This window comes from Leptopilina heterotoma, unplaced genomic scaffold, assembly GCF_015476425.1.
Source record: "Leptopilina heterotoma isolate Lh14 unplaced genomic scaffold, ASM1547642v1 Lhet_16, whole genome shotgun sequence".
NCBI classification, from domain to species: Eukaryota; Metazoa; Arthropoda; class Insecta; order Hymenoptera; family Figitidae; genus Leptopilina; species Leptopilina heterotoma.
The window spans coordinates 1,322,563-1,347,124 of NW_025110874.1; the positions used below are offsets into that span (position 1 = coordinate 1,322,563).

Below are 24,562 nucleotides of genomic sequence, written 5' to 3' on the forward strand. Positions count from 1 at the left end.
GTTTCTCGAAAGAATTTAATTATATTCAGAGAATTTAAGAAAATTGTTCTGATAAAGTCAAGTATTTTGAAAAATTTAAATAAAATTCTTTAAAAAAACTATTATTTAAAAAAATTTTGACAAGATTCTTTACAAGATTTAGTTAATATAATTGCAATTTTAATAAAATTTTCCGATATAATTCAATTATTTTCAATACAATTCTTCTTAAGAATTCAATTATTTTCATAAATATCAAATTTTTTATGGGAATTCAATTATTTAAAAATATTTGAATAAAATTCTTCGCAAAAAATCAATTATTTTCATATATAATAAAATTTTTCTCGAGAATTTAATTATTTTAAAAATTTTTAAAAAGTGCTTTATAAATTTGAAAAATAATAATAAAATTGATCAGAGAATACAATTATTTTCGTAAAATATAAAATTCTTCCTAGGAATACAATTATTGTCAAAAATGTTAGTGAAAATATTCGAAACAATTCAATTATTTTCGTAAAAAATAAAATTCTTCTTAGGAATTCAATTAATTTAAGAAATTTTAATAAAATTCTTCCCAAGAATTCAATTCTTTTCAAAAATAAAATTTTTCACAGGAATTCAATTATTTCAAAAAAAAAAAATAATTCTTCGTCAGATTTCAATTATTTTCAATTTTTCAATAAACTTTCTCTATAAAATGTAATTATTTTCAAAAAGTTTTAAAAAATTCTAAGAAATTTAATTTTTTAAAAAAATTTTGAATAAAATTCTTCACAAGAAATTGATTATTGTCATAAATAATAATATTTTTCTCCGGAATTCAATTGAATTATTTTCGTAAAAAATAAAATTCTTAGAAATTCAATTAGTTAAAAAATTTTTATAAAATTCTTATTTATTCTATAAAAATTCTTCCTAAGAATTCAATTCTTTTCAAAAATAAAATTTTTCACAGAAATTCAATTCATTAAAAAATTTTTTAATAAAATTCGTTGCAAGATTTTAATTATTTTCAATTATTTTTTGAAATTTCTGTATAGAATTTAATTATTTTCAAAAAGTTTTAAAAAATTCTAAGAAATTTAATTATTTAAAAAAATTTGATTAAAATTCTTCACAAGAAATTAATTATTTTTATAAATTATTATTATAATATTTTTCTCCAGAATTTAATTATTTTTACAAATAAAATTCTTCAAAGGAATTAAATTCTTTAAAAAAATTTTTAATAAAATTTGTTGCAAGAATTCAATTATCTTCATAAATAACAAAACTTATCGCAGAATTTAAATTATTTTTTATATAATTTTAAATAAAATTATAGAAAATTGCACTTGTTCGTAATTTTTTTTAAATTTGACGAAAGAATTGAATTATTTAAAATAATTTTGATAAAATTCTTCATAAATATTATGTGATAAACTATTTATTTTTGTATTTAAATATTATTGAATACTCGAAAAATTTTCTAATAAAAATTGATTAAAAAATGAATTTAATTTAAAATTGTAAATTATAATTGAATATTAAAAGCATTATGGCGTTAAATTTTAGAAATAATTGAATTTTGAAAAGACTCTTATTTGTTATTTATTATTAAATCTTAAATTAATTATAAGTTATTGAATTTCAGAAGGTTTAAATTTGGAAATCTTAATTCCTACGGAAAAATAATGATTAAATTTTTATTGAAAAATGAAGTTATTGATGTTTTTAAATAATTTTACAATGAAAGAAATTTGTAAAGAAATGAAATAGAATATTTTTTTTGAATGTCTAATAATTTATGGAGTGAATCAAAATATTCTTCAGGGTCAGGGAAAAAGTCAAAATTTTGTCTGGAAATCAGGGAAAAGTCAGGGAAAAATAAAATAAAATTTTTCTGGCAACCCTGCATTCGAACAAATAAAAATTCGAACTTTTTGAATGTAGGCCAAACTCAGGCAACTAAAAAATGCCAATTCCAGACATAATCAAAAAAAGTGAATAATTTTTTGAAAAATTAGCTTTAAACTAGTTACTTAATTACATTAATAAATAATATTAATATTAATAATAAAAAATAATATTAATAATAATAATGATAATAGAGAACGTTTAGAACTTTGGAAGTATTTGTATTGTTAGAATATAATAATAATTGGAAGGTATCTTCAAAGTCCAAGAAAGCCAAGCATGCCCTGTGATAATGAACGTGTATACATGAATATGTTGCGCTATGTCCAACCCCAGTGACTGAATTTAAGAAGTAATTTCCATGAAAATTTTTACATTTTGTCTGATCTGGAATTCCTGAGATTATTTCGACGGATCTGAACCAGGTTCTTGGACACGCCGTGATATTCAATAGTAATGAGAAGAATTTTAAAAAGTTTCTTCAAATTTATACAAAATAAAAACAATATTATTAATCAAGTGACTTATACACATTAAAAAAAATCTTTTTTAATAAATAAGACGTTGATTAAAATTAATGTCTATTTAATATTATTGAGTTATAATATATCTGTAAATATTACAGTAAATTTGATATTTTATCACTGATATTAATCAGTGTAAAAGTTTATAAATTATATATCGTCACTTTATTCAGCAAACCTCGTAACTACATTTGACTAACTATTTACTACCTTTTTTTTTACAATTTGATACTATTTTGATACTTTTTTCAGATTTCTGACACCAAAAGCAATTTTTTTTCACAAATTAGATTAGTTTAAAACCGTTAATAATTTAAGTAAAGAAAATGTTCTCAAAAATTTTAATAGAATTCTTAGAAGCACTTTAAACAATTTTAATAAAATTCTTTAAAACGAAATTATAAGAAAATTTTTTTGGCAAGAATTCAATTATTTTTACAAATAACGAAATTCTTCGCTAAAATTCAATTATTTTCATTATTTACTATTTTAATAAAATTTTACAAAAGAATTCCATCATTTAAAAAAAAATTTCATAACATTCTTTACCAAAACTTCAATTATTTTCATAAATAAGATTTTCAGAGATTTTCATTCAATTTTTTGAAAATTTAAAATAAATTCACTCAAAAAACGCAATTATTCTTAATTTTTTTTCAATTATTTTTAAAAATTTTGATAATTAAATCCATTATTTATTTTTGTATTAAAATAATTGAATTTTCGTAGAACTTTCTAACCAGAATTTATTTAAAAATGAATTTGAGTCAAAATTTTAGAATTTACACTACCAACTTTAAGTCCACTAATAATTGAAATAAATAAATTATTCTCGAAAATTTTAATAGTATTCTTTGAAACGATTCAATTATTTTCCAAAATTTAAAGAACTTTTTTTTTTGGGAAAAATTCAATTATTTTTCCAAATAATGAAATTCTTCGCTGAAATTCAATTATTATTTTCAATATCTACTATTTTACGAAAATTTCACAAAAGAATTCAATTATTTAAACAAAATTTTAATAAAATTCTTTGCAAAAACTCCAATTATTTTCATAAATAATAACATTTTCACAGATTTTTAATTATTTAAAATATAATTTACATTAAATTTTTAAAAAATTTAAAATAATTCCTCAAAGAATGCAATTAATTATTAAACTTTTAATAAAATACTTTATAAACATTCAATTTTAAGAAATAATTAATTATTCTAATCATTTTTGTGAATAGATTGAAATGAGTTTTTTTAATCGTTAAATTTAATTTTTTGATAGCTACTTTTTACTACTTTTTTAGTCTTAAAACTACTTTTTACTACTTAACTATAGAAAAATCATTCAAAAATTATTTTTTAGTAATTTTTTTAGGATAATTTAATTTTTAATGTTCACCTATAACTAAAATTTTTTTGAATAAATAAAATTTTGTAAAATTTAATTAAAAATAATAAATTTTTTTGAAATCTTTAATTTTTGAATTAAAAATCAACTTTTCAAGAATTTTAATTACAAATTTTTAAAACAATTGAGCTCTCAAAAATTTTATTCAGAAAAATCTTGAAGTGTAAATTTGAAAAAAATGAATCAAAATTAGCTTCTAAAAATTGAGGCTTCCAATCAAAGAACCGGTTATAAGTTTTTGAGACTCAAAATTCTCGACCTCTAAATAAAAAAAGTATTTAAAATTTCAATTTCTTGAAAACATTTCGTATTTGTATAAAGATTACCAAAATGTTTCTCAAAAAATTGGGATTAAAAACAGTTTAATTTTCGACTTACAGGGCAATGATTTTGAGCTTAAAAAAATTATAACCGGTTCTTTGATTGGGACCCTCAATTATACCTACCTTAAAATATTTTTGAAAAAAAGTAAGCCATCAAATTTCTTAAAAGTCAATTATTTTTAATATTTTTAATTGCATATTTCCGAACAATCAAATACATACAAAAAATTACCTATAACATTAAAATTTTTTAGAATTATTTTTAACATTTCGTAGAAAACAATTATTATTTTTAAAATTTTTAAATAAAATTCTTTAAAAAAATAAGTTTTTTAAAATTATACAAAAATTCTTTAAAGAAATTCAATTATTTTCGAAAAATTACATTACAATATTTTTAAAACACTAATTCTGAGAATTTTTTATCATAATTTTTTAGATTTAATTATCTTTGAATAAAGTAAATTAAAATCTTTACAAATTTCCTTTTTTGTATTTTTCAAAAATTCAATTATTTAAAAAAAATTGTACCTTTCAATTATTTTCAAAGAATTTACAAAATTTCAATTCTCTGGAAATCTTTCAATATTGAATAATATTATTATCTTTCAAAAATTAATTTTTAGAATTTCTTTATTATAATTTTTTAAAAATATTATACTCTAATATCTTTTAAAACAACATGCCCGTAGATTCATAAATAAATAAATAAATAATTGAATTTTCAAAATACTTTTGGAAAATTATTATTATTAAAAAAAATAATTGGTTTAGAGATGAAGTTTAGTTCAAAATATGTAGAAAATAATTAAATTTTGGATAATTTTATTTCTTGTGGTAAAACAATTGAAAATTATTTAAATATTTATTCAATAAAATTGTTGAAGTTTTAAATAATTTTAAAACAACACTGAATTAAATGAACGACTTTTTTGTATTTTTAATCGACTAAAGCAACTTTTTTTGCGCCTTAAAGTCGACCTGAGGCCTGTATTTATCAAAAAGTACTTGAGGACAAAGTAGAATAGACTCTTGATGTTATCAATATATTCATTTTTATAAATTCTCCTTAAATTTAAATTTTTTTCTGTAAAAAGAATTTTGTCAAGGAAAATAATTTTAATGTCAGTAAATTATCAGGGAAATTGCTAAACTGAATCTTGTGACCACCCCGATTGTGTCTGAAACATAATTGTTATATTTATTTATTGAAAATGCTACTTTTAACATTAAAAAGTAATTTTTGACCTAAAGTGGTATTATGAAGTTTACGTATTAAGGTGACGATGTGACATTCTTTATCGCTAATTGAGTTAATAGTGAGTATAACTGAGTATAACGCAGTGACTTTGCTGAGTTGTGACAATAAATAAATAGGTGGGTTTATCCATTCGTATAATAATTTGCCGAAGAAATAGATAAAAAGAATACAAGTTTGAGTTATTTATAAACTACCAATCGAGGGATTTCGACGCTGTCTGGAAAGTCGGACTGTTATCAGAATAAAATTGCGAGTACCATTTACGAAATTCTGTAATTGCACGATCTTGTTTTACTAATAATGGAGTTTTCGTGAAGGTTTTGTTGTTCCAGATTTCGATGTCTCGTTGAAACATTAATGTTTCTCCGATTATTACGATTTTCGCATAAGGACCGAGACTTCGCGACGAGTACATGTGATGAGTTATACGTTGCAACATTGGCTCAACTGGAGTTACCGTTTGAAGGATGTACATGGAACCCCAAAAACTATCGAGTTGCAGTTCAACGTATCCTGGACCAATTTGCACCGCCTTTACTGACAATTCTAATAATTTGAATTTCTCGAGCAAAATCAAACTGTGTTTGAGATGAAGAATGGCCTTATGTTTCTGCATCGTTTCGCAACTTTTTTTTCTGTTTATTCCATTCGAAACTGTTCCGTCAGTTTGGGGTATTTCTTGTATTTCTGAATCATTTTTGCATGCCATCCACTTTGCATCAGACCATGAGTGTCTCATCAGACCAGGGAAAATGTTGTTTAGAAACATTGCTGGTCCATGCACTGTATTCAGGTGGGCCACATCAGCACCGTTTTCTGGAATATCCTTGAATATAATTAATTTTTTATTTTATCTATACAATAGATTTTAATTTTTAGGATTTGTATATGAATTGTTTTTATTGAGATACATTAAGATTGTATTTATTTATTATATTTTTTTCTAAATTTTCTTCTGTTTAGATTTACCTGAATGTGACTGTTGACGTAAAATTCATTTTTCCCTTGATACCTCCAAGTACCATTAGAAATTTTTGGGACAGCCTGAGGTCTCCAGTTTGGTTCTTCAGATTCTGCATGGTACCAAACGAAGATCAAATTATTTACCTCGCATGATTCCCAAGTCCTTGTTTTTGCATTGACCGGTACTAAAGTAAGACAATTGTTTTATTAATTATTTATTTTCCTTTTGATGAAATTGATTTAGGCTTAACAAAATTAAGATATTGTTAAAATATTTGTCTGGTCATTTTTTTAACTTATTGAAGACATTAATTTCTTTTGGAAAAACGTGTTTTTCAAATATTCCATGTAAGATGTTTTATTAGTTGAATTAATATTCTTTTAAAAAGTTAGAAGTTAATTCACTATGCAACTCAACTTAAAAAGATGCATTGGATTTCGTATAAATAAAACACATAGATTATTTTACAGATTCTACAAGTATTTATTGAATGTATAATGTAGTACAAAGGCGAAGAGCAACTAACTAACCTGGATCTAAGATCGGTTTTCTATCCTGAGATTTTAGTTTAAAAAAGTGAGGATATAGTTAAATTCGTACGGTTTCAGGTAAAGGGTCCTGGGCCCTAATTACAAATTAGCCCCGACGACCATTACTCTTTTTTAAATTGGGCAACACATAAAACCAATTTTTACGTGTCCCAATTTCTCCAGCCTGTTCGTCTCTTCCGGGTTGGTGGCTACAACCGCGAGCTTCATCCCTCGGCGGTTGGGTCCTAAGACCGTTACTGTCCTGCTTCCTGGCATTCCCATCGCTTCAGACAACACTTGTTGCACCTCGACGTCTTGGGTAAGGCCATCTAAATCACGGATCTCGAGTGTAACTCTTCGATCCAACGACTGTACCTTACCCATGCTTCCAACCGTCTTGGTGACCTCAGCGGTGAAAGCGTCCTTGTCGGAGTCTCCTCTGATCTTAATCAGAAGGTCTCCTTTCTTTTTAGCTTTTGCTGCTACTATTCTCGTATGGCAGTCGTCCGGGTTGACCTCTTTGCGAAGTTTACCCAGAATGTCAGCATACGTTAATCCTTAACAGGCTCGAATTAGAAGTGCGGATTTTTTTACCTCATTCTTTCCAATCGAGGAAAATCTTTGGATCTGCTACTTCCGTTTCCATTGGAGCAGCTTCCTCATTTTTCCTCTTATCGGTTTGGGTTCGAGTCTCCTCTGGACTGTCACTTTCTCTCTTCCGTTACTGAGCATCTCTTATGACGCTTTTAAAGTTGAGTTTCCAATAAGACAAGGTGCGCATCGATGTTCATAGCTATAGGTATACTAAAGTATGCTGTGGTATATCTATAGCTATGAACATCGATGCGCAACTTCTCTCATTGGAGACTCAACTTGAGATTACGCCTATAGAAACGCTCTCTCTCTCTTCCTTACGGACTTTGCGGTTACATTCCGCACCGCTGAGAACGCATGCCAAATCGGAGTCCGACTCATCGGCCACGGCATGCTTTACTTTTGCCTCTTTCAGCAGGACTTCGATGACTTAGAGTCCATCTTTTACCGTCCTGTTGACGTTCCTCTGAATGTCGCAAGACTTTATCATCTTAGCAACCTCCAACTCCATTTTGTCGAGACAAGTCGCCTCCTCCTTTCTGAGCCGCAAGCATATCTCGCGAGTCTCATCTATCGCCTCGTCGTCTACTTCTGAGTGGATAGCGCTATGTGCGATTTTTCCGCTACTGCAACTTGATACACTCAGAAGACTTGAAGCGCTTCGTTTAATTTTTCTTTCTCCTTCCACGATGTTTTTTGTGTCTAACCTTTCCACGACCACCCGTGGCACTGCAAGAAATTGTGCGCCCCTACAATCCGCGTGCACTTGAGCATCAGACCTGGGAGTGATGGTGAGATTTCCCGTTTCCGACCTGCGCACATGGGGTACCTTCTTTGAATTTTGTGAATCCATTTTTTCTAGCTGTTTGGTTGTCCTTTAGTGAAGAGCCCCACCACCACGGCAAGGTCTACCGAACATATCCATGATGCCAGTCGTGTCTGGCAGCGGGCCCACTTCTCCCAGCACATCAAAGACATCAATAATGTTTGGCAGTGGACCCGCTTCTCCCAGCACATCAAAGACATCAATGATGTTCGGCAGTGGACAACCAGCGGCGGAGTCATTAGGGTCATTTGAGATAGGAGTTAAAGGTCTGGAGTCCATAATGGCTTTAATCTGGATTGCAAAAGTATTGAATTCTTCAAATGTGAATAAAGAATTCGTTACTACTCTTTTAACGTGATGTTTAAATGATTTGACACATGCTTCTCAAAGTCCTCTGAAATTATGAAAAACGGATGGAATAAAATGCCAACGCACATATAAATCGCTTGAAAACTTGAAACATTTTGACTGATGCTCATTAGAATTGAACAAAACATAAATTTCTTTAAGTTGGTTGCTCGCACCAACAAAATTAGTCCCATTATCAGAAAAAATGTTAAGAGGTTTTCCTCTGCCTTCTATAAGTCTTTTTAATGCGGCCAGAAATCCTTCGGTAGTCAAATGGCTGACTACTTCTAGATGTACTGCTTTAATTACGAGACAAACAAAGATAGCTACGTATATTTTTACTTTATTGCGATTTCGAAATTTCTTTTCTTTCACGAAAAAGGGTCCGCAATAATCAATACCTACGTTTATGAATAGTCGTGCTTCCGTAATTCTAACCTTCAGTATATTACCCATTATATTCTCAACCTTTGGAGGATTTGTTCAAAAACATCGTACGGATTTACGAATAACCTTTCGTACTGCACTTTGACCATCGACTACCCAATACTTTTGTCTCATGGAATAAAGGGTTGTTTGAATTCCTGAATGATGATTCTTTAAATGGCAATAACGAATAATAAGATCAGTTATCGCAAGAGATTTAGGCATAAGAATAGGATGTTGAACCGCATATATGGCAAGTATGAATTTTTTAACCTTCCACTCACTCTAGGAATATTTTCGTCATATAAAAATTGGACAAGTGCGAGTTGTACTCGCACTGCAATGGCGGGTTCCGTACACAAATATTAAAACATGTAACGATCCATACCGTTTTCTTACTTTTCTTTAAATATGCCATTTTCAGATTGTTTTCCCAATTCACAATTTATCGCGCTAGGTGTTAGCCTAATAGCTACTGCGACCACCGGTCGTTAAAGCAGAGTCTACAATGAGAGAAGGTGCACATCGATGTTCATAGCTATAGATATACCACAGCATGCTTTAGTATACCTATAGCTATGAACACCGATGCGCACCTTCTCTCACATTGGAGACTCAACTTAAAAGAATTATAAATTTGGGTGTCATCGGACCAAAGACGAATGGCCTTATGGTTACGATGACGATTACGTGAAAATTCTCATCAGAGAGAAGCGTGCCTTCGCACACCGAAGAGATCTACGAGATCTCTTTTTGTAATCGTGGAATAACGCGTGTATGTGTGTGTGTGTGTGCATATTGCGCTTCGACGCATAGTTGTAACGCGCTTTATAGATAATTAAATATCTTCTTTTTAATTATTTTTGTTTTATTGTGTTTGTTCCCATCATTAGGAATATCATTTATAGGACAACCTTTGTGCTGCATCATTTGGTAAGTTCGCTTAATCTTCTCTATCTCGTCTATTGGTCTCGTCTTTCAATAATGTTGCAATTGCTCATTTAATTAATACTAAATTGGTAAAATCTACTTTTGATGTGTGAAGATTTCGTTCATTAACCCTTGTGTCGACTGTCGTGAGCCGAACCCTTATCCTTATTCATTTAATTTTCAAAAATATTCAAGTCTCGCGAAGTTTCGCCACAAACAATACTTGCAACATTTATCGGTAATTGGTAGAATTAAAATAAACAATTAAAAAAATATATTAAAATCATTTGATAAAAAAAAAATAACTAAAAAAATTAAAGTCTATTTTTTTTATCAAATGATTTTAATATATTTTTTTAATTGTTTATTTTAATTCTACCAATTACCGATCAATGTTGCAAGTATTGTTTTAATATTTGTATACGGAACCCGCCATTGCAGTGCGAGTACAACTCGCACTTGTCCAATTTTTTTTTTATTTTTAGTTAAGAAATTAATGTCAGAAAACAATCTCTCATTTATTCTCTTAAAATTTCACTCTCTTCTTTAAAATATTTAATGCCACGTGTTTAAACTAAAAAAAATTAAAAAATTTTTTTTTTGATTTTTGTAAAAAAGTTTCTTAAATAAATTTTTTGTCGTCAGACTGTAATAATAGACTAGGATACCAATTTTCAGCTCATTAGGTAAAATAATGTAAAAGTTAGGGAAAAATTTTTTTTTTTAAATTTTTTAGTTTTTTCTTGACAACGCTATGGCCATCATTACATATCAAGTTCTCTATATTTTTCCTGTAATATTCGAGTAAAAATATACCAGCATGCAAAATTTCAGCTCTCCATGTCGAATAGTTTAGAAGTTAAGGGGGGGTAATGGTCACTTTTTATGCATTTTTGGCCAAAAATCTTGTTATTTTCTTGACAACGCTATGCCCATCACGTCTAATCACATTCGCTATATTTTTCCTGTAATCTACGAGTGAAAATACATATCTGGACCAAATTTGAGCTCTTTAGGTCAAATAGTTTAGCCGCTAAGGGGGGGGGGGGCACGATTTGGCTACGGACACAAGAGTCTCCCCAATAGGGTTCCGATGTTACACCGTAGGTGTACGAAACCCTAAAAATGGGTTAAGTGGATGGATTTTTCTTCCCTTGGAAAGTTCTTTTGATTGGGATAATAGTCGAATCTCATTCGCAAAAGATGATGCTTGAATTATTTTAATTATCCTTTTCTCAGCTCGATTTTATTCATCGATATCAAAAAGTTCTGTTTTTTAGATATTTAAATCTCAAACAATACGCTACGACTTTCAATAATAAAGAATAACAAGAAAAGGATAATAAAAATTCAGGCATTTTCTCGCTTAACAAAAGACAAACATTTTTTTCTATTTCAGGAAGTTCGTTCATTCTTTCAAATTGAGATTGTAGCCAAAATTCTTCTTTGGTCTGAAGCCAATTTGGGCCGTTAAACCAAAGATGATTTTTGAGAAAGTCGTACGGTAATTGACCTCGTGATAACGCATCGGCTGGGTTTTATTTCGAAGATATGTGTCTCCATTGCTCTGGTTTCGAATAATTTTGTGTTTCCGAAACACGATTCTCTACAAATGTTTTTAATAAGTGAGGAGACGTTTCAATCCAGTTGAGAGTAATAGTCGAATAAGTCCAGTAAGTGATTGAATCGAATTCTAATTTGCAGTCCTTTTTAAGTTCGTCAGTGATTTTAACCAACAATTGCGCGCCGCATAATTTGAGTTGCGGTGAGGAAACGGTTTTTAACGGGACCACTTGCGATTTTGCATACACTAGTTTGGCAATCATTTTTCCACTTTCGTCAGATGATTTTAAATATACACAAGCACCGTAACCTCTCTCCCCACATAGCACAATCATTTTCTGCAAATTTGCGGCAAGTTTTCAAAGCCAAATTCGAAAACTTGCCTGGCAAATTTGCAGCAAACTTGCGGTAAATACCAAAATGTCCGTTTGGTGGCAAGTTTGCAGAGCAAATTTGCAAAAAATTTGCATGGCAAAGTAAATGTTAAATGCATGCGCAGTAGTATTCCATGACATCTAGAGCTGCGCACTACATTTATGTCACCTTCCCTGTTAGGGAAGGCAACGTTTATCAAAATACTTACATTTTGAATACAAAAAGATTTTTTTTGAAATTTTTAGGTTTTTTGAAAGTTTGCTGCAAATTTTCCTCAAGTTTACTACAAAATTATCTGCAAGTTTGCCACGCAAGTTTTCTGCAAATTTGCTCTGCAAACTTGCCACCAAACGGACATTTTGGTATTTACCGCAAGTTTGCTGCAAATTTGCCAGGCAAGTTTTCAAATTTGGCTTTGAAAACTTGCCGCAAATTTGCAGAAAATTATTGTGCTATGTGGGTCACTAGCGTCTCTGAATCCGCGTAATTCAATTTTTAATAGTAAGAAATTAAAATTCTGGTAACTGATTACAATGCCGAGACCATTAGGTGAAAATATTAGCGGGTACTGATTCATCCCAATGTAATTTTAATTTCAAAAGATCTTGCATTATTTGTTCTGCGAATAAAATTACTGGACCTAAAAGACCTAATCGTCGAACATTTTTGCTATCTCGGAAAGAATGTTCCTTTTCGTATTTACCAAATGTGATTCGATGGGATTAACCTTATATTTAATAACATCGTTTTTTGCGTTCCACGTAATTCCCAAAGTTTTCACCGTTTGTTCTTTTTCAAATTCAACGCACTTATCGTTTTTACTTATGTCGCGAATTATTTCTTCATTATTAGAGGCCCATTGACGAAGGTTAAATCCATCACGACGCATAATCTCAATTATTTCGTTTCGCATTTTAATCGTGTGTGAAATAGTTTCGATACCAGTTAAAACATTATCGACATAAAAGTAAATTTTTAAAATTTCACGTGCTAAAGGAAATTCATCGCCTTCGTCTTCGGCAAGTTGATAAAGACATTAGATTTCTAGAAAAGGGTCCAGAGACAAACCAAATGTGATAGTGTTAAAACACTGTTAAAACGTGTACGTTTTAACAGTATCACCTTCTTTCGATAGAATTTTTTGAAATTTTCGGTCTTATTCGCGAACAAAAATCCGTCGATACATTTTTTCTATATCTGTTATAATGACGTATTTATATTTACGAAAACGAATAATGTGTCCTGCCATTAAAACTTCATTTAATGACATACCAGTCAACGTTATAAACGAACCATCGAATACAACGCGAAATTTTGGTGAAAGACTTAAAATTTTAATCACAGTTTACCACAGATGTGGTAAATAAAATCCGTCATTTGGATCAGCGGAGCCCGTAACTTCAGTCATTTGTCCGGAAGTAATATATTCGTTTATTACTCTTGTGTATTCTTTTGCGAAAGTAGGATCCTTTTCAAATTTATAAATAATAGCTTTTAATCGTTTCAAAGCTCTTGAATATGAATTTCCGAGTTACAAAAGTCTAGAATTAAATAATAACGCTACCTCATTCTCATATTGACCGTTTTGAACGCGTTTTACTGTTTTGCGAAAGAATTCTTCGCATTCAAATTCTTCCTCTGACCAAGTTACATTTTTATTCCCTTCCTCGATTTCCAAAAAGGAGTTAACGTGTCGTGCAAGTTGAAATATATTATTTAATCACTTAATTCTTCACCTTTACTTTTCTTTATAGAATCTAGCTTGAAGGACAATGTTTTGATAGTTGAATTAATATTCTTTTAAAAAGTTAGAAGTTAATCAACCATTCATCTCAACTTAAAAAGATACATCGGATTTCGTATAAATAAAACGCATAGAATATTTTACAGATTCTACAAATATTTATTGAATGTATAATGTAGTACAAAGGCGAAGAGCAACCTGGATCTAAGATCGGTTATGTATCCTGAGATTTTAGTTTAAAAAAGTAGGGATGCAGTGAAAAAAGAGGGAATATAGTTAAATTCGTACAGATTCAGGTAAAGGGTCCTGGGCCCTAATTACAAACAGATGAAAAGTCAGTTAAGTGCAATAAAATTTAGAGTACAATATCTATTGTTGAAAATCGTTTCAAATCTAAACTCATCTGTCTCTTAACGGTGTTCGATGGTCTCTGAAATTTCTAGATTATATTCGACAAACTGCTATCACCCAATAAATACGGCACTGTCTGGTTTAAATGATGTGAAATTGGTAAGCAATCATTTTCGAACGAATTTTTCTCTACACACAAGCACTTTTTGCAAAATCTGCAGGCTAGAGTAATGTAATGCGAATCCTTTTAACAGCTGAGCCTTTACGCTCCCTGCATGTTTCTGCTCTCTAATGGCAAATGGCTGTAACAAACGTCTTGCCGCCTGTCATTACATTACTTTTTTTGCTTTTGCATTTCCCATTTTGCAACCGCATTTCTGCATGGATTAAAAAAATATTTTGGATTTAGGTGGTTGTAAAAGTCATAAATATTTTTGACAAATTTTTACTGGAAAATATCTATTTTAAAACTTTTATATCTCAGAAATTAGAGATGTGCAAAAAGCTCGAAAAGTCGAGCCGAGCCGAGCCGAAATTTTTTCGGGCCGAGCCGAGCCGAGCCCGAGCCGGCTCGATGTATCGAGTACTCGAAATTTTCGAGTACTCGAGTGACTTCGAGTACTCGAAAAATTCGAGTACTCGGGTAAATTCGAGTACTCGATTAAATTCGAGCACTCGAGTGAATTCGAGTACTCGAATTTTTCGAGTACTCGAATGGATTCGAGCTTTTGACTTACTAAAAAAACTATTAATAAGTAAAAAATTTCGAATTTTTTTGAATTACTGAATCAATATTTCTATTTGCTAAATATAATAAATGCGAAAATTCTATGAATTTTCTCTAGAACTCGAATTTACTCAGAGCTCGAAAAAATTCGAGTACTCGAATTCCCTCGAGTGCTCGAAAAATTCGAGTACTCGAATTAACTCGAGTACTCGAAACTATTCGAGCTTTTTACACAGCTCGGCTCGGCTCGAACTCGGCTCGAGCTCGAACTGATTAGGCTCGGCTCGGCTCGGCCCGAAAAATGAAAAGCTCGAAAAAGCTCGCTCGAGCCTCGAGCCTCGAGCTTTTTGCACAACTCTATCAGAAATTGATTGTGAGATTTTTTGGACATTTTACATACAATTAATGAAGATTTCAGCTTCTAAAAAAATGTATTTCATTGTTGAAAAAAATTATTTGTTAATATTAAACAAATGAATTATTAATAGTGTTCTGAATGTCTTTTGTAACATTTTGTAAGGAATGAACTATGTATAGGTAAATAAAGGGTTAAAGATCTGAAAGAAAAAGTTGGTAGATCGAAATAGGTTATTAACTATGCATTTTTTAGAGAGGCTCACCATGAATACCGCGTAATCTTATAAAGTATCTGTTTTGCAAATCTGAAATATAATGTTTTTTGGTAAGATTTTTGTAAGTGATTCACCACTGGAGTAGTATATATCCACGACTGGTGAAAATAATGATTCACATTAGGATCATTGTAAAAATTAAGAGTGTTGGAAGTTCTCTCAGGGTGGCCGCAAGTTAGGGAATTTTTAAAAATTCTTTAAAACTCAGGGAATTTTGATCGAGAAAAACCACAAATTAAAAAACTTTGATACTTAAATGTCAATTCAGTTTTTTATTTAGACGTTTTTGTAATACATATAGCTCATTATAATGGTGCCGTCACACTTTTTATAAGTTTGGAACTTCTTACGGACATTTTAATGTAGAATATTAAATAATTCAAAAATTTGTTAGTCAGGGAAAATAAAAAATTAGGCAGGGAAAAGTCAGGAAATTTTGAAAATAAAATTTTGCGGCCACCCTGTCTCGGAAATTTCTAGGTTATGTGAGATGTCCGATTATCGCCCAACAGAATACGGCACTAATTGGATTATATGACGTTAAATAGGTAAACAAACATTTTCCAACTAATTTTTCTCTGAATACCAACACAGACACTTTTTACAGAATATGCATCTTTTAAGGGGACATTCCAGTTCAAAACAGGCAAAAAGAGGGCTTTTTTAGTATATATTATTAAAATAACTATGACATTTATTTACAAAATTTCTTTTACATGTAATAAATCATTTATTTAAGAATTTGTAAAAAAAAAATTTTTCATTTTTATTTCAAAATGGCGGCGATATACACCATTTTCGAAAATGCCCATTTTCGGTGGTAAAATCGATTCCAAACTTTCTAAAACAGGTAAAACCAAAAACGAAGTGACATTCTCTTGGTTAGATATTTATTTAGGTGTGGAACCTCAAAAAAGTGGATTTTTCTTCCCTTCCTTTTTTTTAGAGTACTTTTTCCCAAAAATAAGCAAAAAAAATTGGAAGAGAAGCAGGCGCAAAACGCCTACATCTAGGGTTTCGTGGCATTTAAAAAGAAAAAAAAATTTTTTAAAAAACTATGGATGTTTAATTAATGTACAATTAATTTCTATAAATTGATTCTCCACCAATTAACAAGTTGATTAAATCCATGGTTAACAAAAAAATGGTAAAAACACACTACCATAGATAATATATTTGTGACAAATAGAGAAAAAATAAAAGCAGGCATTTACGAATCCTGTTTTGGTTATCATAAACCATTGTGGTTAAGACTGACTGACTGATTTGGGATCTATAGTGCCCCAAATTACGACGGACAGACGGTCGGACGCGAAAGTGAAACTATAAGGCTTTCGGCCATCGGCCACGAAACTGATTTGGGATCTATAGTGCCCCAAATTACGACGGACGGACGGACGGACGCCAAACTGAAACTATAAGGCTTTCAACCATGGGCCACGAAACCCTAAAAAGGTGTTTTTATTCAGAATTTCTCTTATAAAAAGAAAGGGAGTTGGATATTTCCCAGTTTTTGAGGTTCCACTTATAGGCATGATGACGCTGAATCAAAAGCCGTTTGATTTTTCAAAATCGCTTCAGAAGAACTCGAGATATCACTCTTACCAGATCAAAAAAAGACATTTTGAGAAAAACGCATTTAAAGTTTACGTTCATAAGTTTCGAAATTTTTTTTTTTAAATCATCTGATTTGCTCGAAAATCGTTACTCGGAGGTTTAAATTCATAAAGAAACGCGATTGTTGGTTAGGTGGGTTTGTTTTTGTCTTTAAGACAACCAAAACAATAAAACATTTTAATTAATGATAAATTTTTCTGTTACTGTTGCTAAATCGTTAAATTGTTAATTTACTTTACTAATTGTTTAATCTTCGTAAATAAATGAAGGGAGAGAATTATCGACGGGCTATTGATTGCCGGAGTCTCATAGTCTAGACTGAGCGTAATAAACACTCGTTGTATATGCCGACGATATCGCCTGAGCTGAAAGAAGATTAGATACTGCAGCAATTCCACTGGAGAGGGATTCTTGGCCAGTCAGTGCTAAATGGGTATTCGCGTTGAACGTGTGGTTCAGCGAAGGATAGTGGTCTGAAGGGGCGCATCAGTGCTAGAACTTGCTGTCTAACTAGACGGTGTTGGTCTTCGTAATTAAGGGCGCATCAGTGCTAGAACTTGCTGTTTAACTGAGGTTGCGTCACTGGACGGTGTTGGTCTTCGTAAGTAGTAAGTCATTTACATGTAAATAAGTTTGTATTATTCGAAATAAATAACAATAAAAACAATTATCTATCATGTATTACTTTCTCCCGACTCTGTAACAGTTACAACATTTACCTGTTTGGAAAATTTAGGGATCTCAATATGCATGCCTTTCCATAACAATAAGACCGCCCTTCTGAAATTAATGACAAGGTTATCTAGCTCTGCCCCTTGTCAGGAAGAGCAATCATACAAAAGGTGTGTATAAGTGTAAAATCGGGACATCCACATTTGCATACCATTTGTTTATCCCATGCAGTGCTATCGAAATGTTCATCTGTGTGGGTATGACCAGCTCTTAGTGTCGTAATTAAATTAATAGCGTATCTATTTTAATTGAATATTTTAAACCAAGGTTTTGGCGTTTTAAATTTATATATTGGTAATATAAATTATTTGATTGATTAACTAGGACATATGGTTAGCATAGTTTGTTCCAATAGTTATTGTCTTCGCTTATTACCTTTTTAAGATCATCATATAAAATTTTATTGCGATGAAAAAAGGGAAACTCGGTCGCAATCTTTGCTGTTTTGTCCGCTATTTCATTACCGATTATACCTGAGTGACTGTCTGGAGAGAATCTGTAAGTATTATTACATTTTCAAACTTTTAAATTATTAATGCAGCGGCAATCACAAAAATTTTAAGGGAAAGAACAGAATGAAGAGAAGAGGGTCTTACACCGAACCTTGTATTTTTAGCCGGTATATAAAAAGATATGGCTGATCTATTTGTGTTGTAGTTGTAAGAGGTGTCAGTGTATATGCATTTATGTTGTTTTGATAATTTAACTGAATAATTAAATCTAGTTTAGAATTAGGATCTAGATCATTTTTAATTTCCTTACCTAAGAGTAGATCAGTAGAATTGAAATGGGAGAGTTGATCCCAGGTGAGATCGAAATAAGATGGTTTAATAGTAGTGATTATTAAGACTCTCAATCCTTCTGTGAACCGATAGGAGGTCATTGTACCAAATTTATCTATGGCCTTTTTCTTAGTGTTGAAAACACTCAATTGATATTGGGAACACCTAAGTATAGACTGTTGAGCATTCTGAGATCTATAATACGACGGATAAGGCACGCCAGCTTTAGATACAATTGGTAATAGGAACTGTGCGAAAAAGTCCTAATATTATTCTGATAGAAATAAAGATAGCTCTATCGATACCCTGCAAATGTGTTTTGCTTGCTGTTCAGGCAAAAGAGAGAGTTCAATATATTATTGATCGACTGGAAGTGGATATAAATTTCTAACAGATCGTTTATATGATGTTGATTGAGTTTTCACTGCGACAACTCGTAACAATCCCATCCATAGTATCTATAGAGATGTCCGATGATCCAGATTTTCACTTGCTGCGAGTAATTAATTCACTTAAATATTCCTTTTGCCAACGGCACCAGAAATGTTGCCTCACTTGTTGAGCGTACTGCCAGAGAGAACCGGCTCGGCTTGACGTCATTAAGATCCTCTTCAGGTAGAAGAGAAAATGACAAGGTGTTAAAGGGCGTTAGGATCGAAAGAGAGAGGAGAAAAGGGTCGGTAATTCAAAATATAGCTTCGGTCTCGCAAACATAAACTTGCAATTGTTCGATCCGCAGGTAGATTTCCAATTGTGTAATCAAAACTGCGAGGATTAGTACGAAAACAAGTCCTTGCTTCGAAGCCAAGAATTTCCTAACGTTTTTACCGTTTCTATTGATTGCAATGAAATAAGGGAATCATTTGATTGTATTCGAGATTACTCACTAAGCGTGGTCGTTTGAGGCCCATTTTCACAATGTAAATCCGCCTGTTTTAAGCAGATCAATTAATTCGTCTCTTAAAGTTAGGGCTTGTCAGTCCGTCATCAACATGAAAATCACGTTTGAAAATTTGTGATGCGAATAGAAAGGAATTTTCTTCGTCAGAAGCTAATTGTGAAAGCACACGAGTAGCGAGATATGGTGCAGATGCTGTACCATATGTTACTGTATTTAAATGATAGATTTTTATAGTTTCATAAGGATTTTCTCGCCATAGAATATTTTGATAATGTGAATCTTGTTCATTAACTACAATTTGACGGTACATTTTTTCAATATCAACTGTTAGAGCATAAGGAAATGGTGTCATTTAATGACAATCCATTTGAATCACCTGCTGAGTCGTCAAATACAACTCGGAACTTTTTGTTATATTTCATGATGTCGGGATGAGGTATGAAGTATCCTGAGTCCATTGTGTTTTCGGGAACTTCATACTTAAGACCTAAATTTTCATATTCTTTTAAAAGGTCGGAATAGTTTTCCTTTAAAAGCACGTCTTTTTGAAGTTTATTTTCTAAAAGGAAAATAGTCTTTTTGACATATTAAATAATTGAACTAATTTCTCCTTTGATTCATTAAACGACAAATTAACAATGTATCTTTCTGTACATTTACGCCTCGTATTTTCGAGAAAATGAGCTTCGTATGCTTGCGCTTCTGTGGATGGGTACTTCTTGTTAGGAACTTTATCAAGTTCTTAGAATTTTAAAATTTCACTTAAATCAGTGGACATTGAATTGATGGTTAAATGACGAAATTCAGATTCTGACTTTTGAGAATCTTGGTATACATTACCCGCAAGAATCCAGCCTAATTTGGCTTTTTGAAAAATTGCGAGATTTGCAAATTTGATAGATTGATTGGAACTGATGGTAACTTACTTGTAATAAGAAGAACTACGAAAAAGTTTAACCCTTCTTCATAATTATTAATTCTAGATTTGAGTACAGTGGTTGCTGACTTTGTAATCGTCCCACCGGGTCTGGAGAAGCGAGATTTGAGGTATCAATTTTTTCTAGCGCGGTTTCATTGGTAGTAAGGTACCGTTTTAATGATCTTTTTAAGGATTTTTAATTCCTTAATTTCGGTATCAGCCATATTGAAATTTAACAGCTATAAATTAGATGGGTGTCAAAAAGGGTAAAGGAAGATTTAAAGGAAATTGGTGCCTTGACTTACTCGTTGATAAGTACAGATGACAATTGACGACCAATTGGACGTTACTTCGATGAATCTGGACATCTGGCGATGGTATCCATGCTCTTCACTTAGGCTGTGATTCTTCAATTAAATGAAAGTCCCATTTTCATTACTTTGGATCATCCAACAATATTTCTCTAGTTGCTCTAAACATACAAAGCCAGTCATTGCATACGGTTGCAGTATCTATGACTATGGATATCCCGTATTTTTCAATATAATATGACTGTGGTATCCATATATCTGGATGTGTTAACTATTCCTTTCCCTCCGTGTAATAACAAATAATAATTTGTGCATTCCACTTTTTAAGATTACGCGGTATTCATGGTGGACGTACAATGAACTTATGGAACTTATGAAGTTTATTATAGAAATTGTAAATCCGCAGTTCATCTGATATGCACCACCGTAGAAGACATATAAGGAATTAATTAATTGAGAAATAATGGATTAAAATGGCTGTGTTTAGAGAAAAAGTGGGTAAAAAATGATTGTTTACCTATTTCACGTCATTTAAACCAGGCAATGCCGTATTCTGTCGGGCGATAATCGGAGGTCTCACATAACCTAGAAATTTCACAGATTTTTCAACGCTGTTAAGAAGATTCATGTCGATGGATCTTATGCAAAAAAAACATACTTTTTTTTATAAAAAGTGCCTGTGTGCAGAAACAAACTTGTTCGAAAATGATTATTTACCAATTTAACGTCATTTAACTCTTAAAATTAGTTACATCAAAATAATTATTTTCTATGTAAAATCGTTAAAAATCATTTTAGGGTTGCTAATTACAAATCTATTATTACATTTTCAATATTCATAATGGCGAACTCAATATATGGTACTAACAAGCAAGAATCAAATTGATTTACTTGCAAAATTTTGCAAATTTAACATATTTTGTTAATATTTGTTACTTAAAGGTTTTTGGAGTCGCTGATTACTAAACTGGCTACATATTTTTAAAATAAAAAATTGCGAATACAATCCCCCTCAGCATCAAAACTTGCAGCAACATTGACAATATATTGAGGCAATGTTGTCAATGTTGCTGCAAGTTTGGATGTAAATTTATCTAATTCTGTAGTATATTATGCTAAAAGTCCCCTTATTTCCGGTCATTGCAACCATTTTTAGTAATTTTTACAAATGTGGGTCTCTCCGTGTAAAAATTCTTTGGATTTGCCTGAAACTCATTAGTCAGGTATTTTTGGGGTCGCTGATTATGAATTTGGCATCAAATTATAATTGAAAAGAGTGTATCGTTTTCTATAAGAATAACTGCAAAAGTTAAAATTGATTTTTTTGAACCTAATGTCCGTTTTAACACACCAGTTCAAAAAATGATTATGTTATTAGTAATAAAAAAATTTGCTTTAAGCATAAGAATCATAAATATTGAATTAAAAATAATTTAATGTTAAGAAATTATTATTACAATGAGTATAATGTGTTTTTCATTTCCTTGTTTAAAATTTTGTAAATTTTTAAACATATTTGAAGAGAAGGTGCAAAAGCTCAGGACATGAGTTTTTAAATGAGACCTTTCTAAGTTTTTTTTAACTTCAATAATAAATAAAATAGAAAACTTTTTGTAAAGTGTTTAATTGCTGTAGGGTGGGCAAAAGTTATTGAGCGGTATTGTATGTTCCCGACTGTACGTTGTAGTACGCACAGAGGTACGATCTTAATTGCATTCTAATACTGGCGAAAAGCTTCCGCTCTCTGTCAATTCCTTTGATAGCTGCGCGTGCATCAGTTAAATAAAAAAAATATTATAGGTTTACAACCCAGTGGGTAGTAGGATGTCTTAAAGATATCCTAAGAATGTTCTCAAATGTCCAGATTAACTTTTCATGTCCTTGGGGTATGAAAAATACGACCATAAGCGGTCCACAGGACGTTCTATGTCTGACCCAGAGACGTCTTTAAAATTTCTCTAGAATGTACATAGGACATCCATGGACATATTTTATACATTTTAAGGACATGTTTGGGACGAACTTAGGACACTTTGGGAACGTATTTTGGACACATTTGGAACAAGTTTAGGGCGTATTTTAGACAAACTCGTTGAGGGCATCTTCTTAGGCATGTTTAGAATAATGACAGATCTTTTTACAATCTTTTTAAAAAATTGCAAAAATGTTCATAGGTCGTTCTAATCATCTCTAGAGCATTTCTTACACGGAAAAACCTTTGAGAAGTCTGTCTTCCCACTGTCACAATATTTCGCTTCTCACTGCATGGAAAGTCTGATCGCCTGCCACTGGGTGCGTAGCGTTACCGTTTTCGATAGTGAAACTTCCCAAAAAGTTTAGAAAATGACAACTGTGTACGTAGGTCACCCAGTTTGGGAGTGCAGATGAACAAGTTCAGTGGTGGCGCTGACGCATAAGTTTCGGGTGAGCAGACTGCTTAAAAGTTTTTTCGTGTATAAGGCAAAATTACTCAACTGTCCAGGTCAAAAAATGAATTTTCTCGAAACTTTGCCAAAATGTTACTATTTCAAGGTTGCTACGGTTTCAGCATTTCAAAATTCTCTGACTTTTACAGGTTTGCTAAACCAATTTTCTTAAAATTCCCTGACCAAATATAACATTGTTGTAGTAAAGTTTAGATTATCTATCTATTGATATCTAATATAAATTTGTATTAAACTAATCAGTTTCAATGAGACATCTCAACCTTTATAACGAAAATATACTCCACTTACACTAGGGCAAATAGTGAACATTTATTAGAATCTGATAAATATTTAAAATACATCGATACATCAGTTATTAATATAAAGAATCGTTTACTTGTTTTGACTTTTTTAATTGCATGCATAGAGTTTCTATTTCATCGTTAGTTGAATCTGTTTTTGTTTTATGTGCTGTCTCGACAATTTTGCATTATAGATTGTAGAGGCAGCACAGTAAAAACTGCTGGAATACACTTTGAACACAGTTTCAGGTGTCAGCACGGTAAATATTCTTAAAAATTTCTTTCCGTGTGGTCTGTTAATAATACTGTATGCTTCTCTTTTGGCTCAAACCAATTTCCACAATTTTAATGCGCCTAGAATAAATGATCTTGTAGATTTTGTAATGATTTTGATAAATCCTCTCTTTTACCCTTATTTTGAGCTACAGTGTAGGTAAAACATTTTTTAATATGAGCAATGACTTCTTTTCTATTGAATTGCTTAAATTAATCGCGCCTTTTGTATAACTCGTTTGAGAAATTTTTTGTTAAGTGGTTTTTATCGGTTAATTTATGAAAATTGGTCTCTGGTTTATTTTTCCGCACAGCTGCTATCATTGAGCTGTCTTCTTCCCTAATAATGACTCGAACCTGAAGACCAGATTCATGTAAAATTTTGCTGTGATTGACCAATTGCACTTCTGCATCAGCTTCCATAGCTTTAGCACTGCCTTCATAATTCAAACGGCAGTCGTGGTCATCTTTAGCGTGTCTCAAATCGCACATTTTACATTTTCTGTTTCTAGTCGCATAATCAAGTATTTTGCCAGACAAAAAAGCAATAATCGTACTGTAGCCATTCAGGCTGTCATAGCTCCTTCCATTTCAAAATCTTCTCGAACCAGTATCAAACGAGACGATAATGTTAATTATTTCACTTAATGCCTTATTTAAAGAAACTTGTATCATCTGTACGACTCTGTTGCCGTCTCACGAAAAGCTGCCCAGAACAGAGGGAAAGAGAGACACAAAAGTGTTCTCAACTTTTTATCATTCATGTTCCCATGAAGAGAAATTTAAGAGATTCTGGATATTTTTCAAATATTATATTGCTATAAAAAATATTATATTGAAATATATTGAAATATATTATATTAAAAATATTTTATTGCTCGATGCGATTAGTGCTC

At 31.2% G+C, this 24,562-nt stretch overlaps 2 protein-coding genes across 3 annotated transcripts in view; both read right to left on the reverse strand.

The window, feature by feature from the left end:
• Positions 1-4,969: 4,969 nt before the first annotated feature.
• The window catches only part of LOC122498793 (cholesterol 7-desaturase nvd 1), a 33,854-nt gene continuing 14,261 nt past the window's right edge, over positions 4,970-24,562 (reverse strand). For both annotated transcript variants that reach the window (XM_043606705.1, XM_043606704.1), the window contains 2 exons: positions 6,363-6,541; positions 4,970-6,219 (listed from right to left, as the gene is read on the reverse strand). In XM_043606705.1, coding sequence (XP_043462640.1) covers positions 5,584-6,219; positions 6,363-6,541 — 815 coding nt within the window. In that variant the 3' untranslated portion in view covers positions 4,970-5,583. The remainder of the gene's footprint in view (positions 6,220-6,362; positions 6,542-24,562) is intronic.
• Positions 6,574-9,981, reverse strand: LOC122498794. Its single transcript, XM_043606706.1, has 2 exons — positions 9,678-9,981; positions 6,574-9,584 (listed from the first exon to the last, which is right to left on the reverse strand). The coding sequence occupies exon 2, from the start codon at positions 8,332-8,334 to the stop codon at positions 7,912-7,914; it is 423 nt and encodes a 140-aa protein (XP_043462641.1). The 5' UTR covers positions 8,335-9,584; positions 9,678-9,981; the 3' UTR covers positions 6,574-7,911.

Excerpts from the sequence above, each read along its gene's own strand:
- LOC122498794 (XM_043606706.1), bottom strand. The coding sequence starts at position 8,334 with ATGGATTCACAAAATTCAAAGAAGGTACCCCATGTGCGCAGGTCGGAA.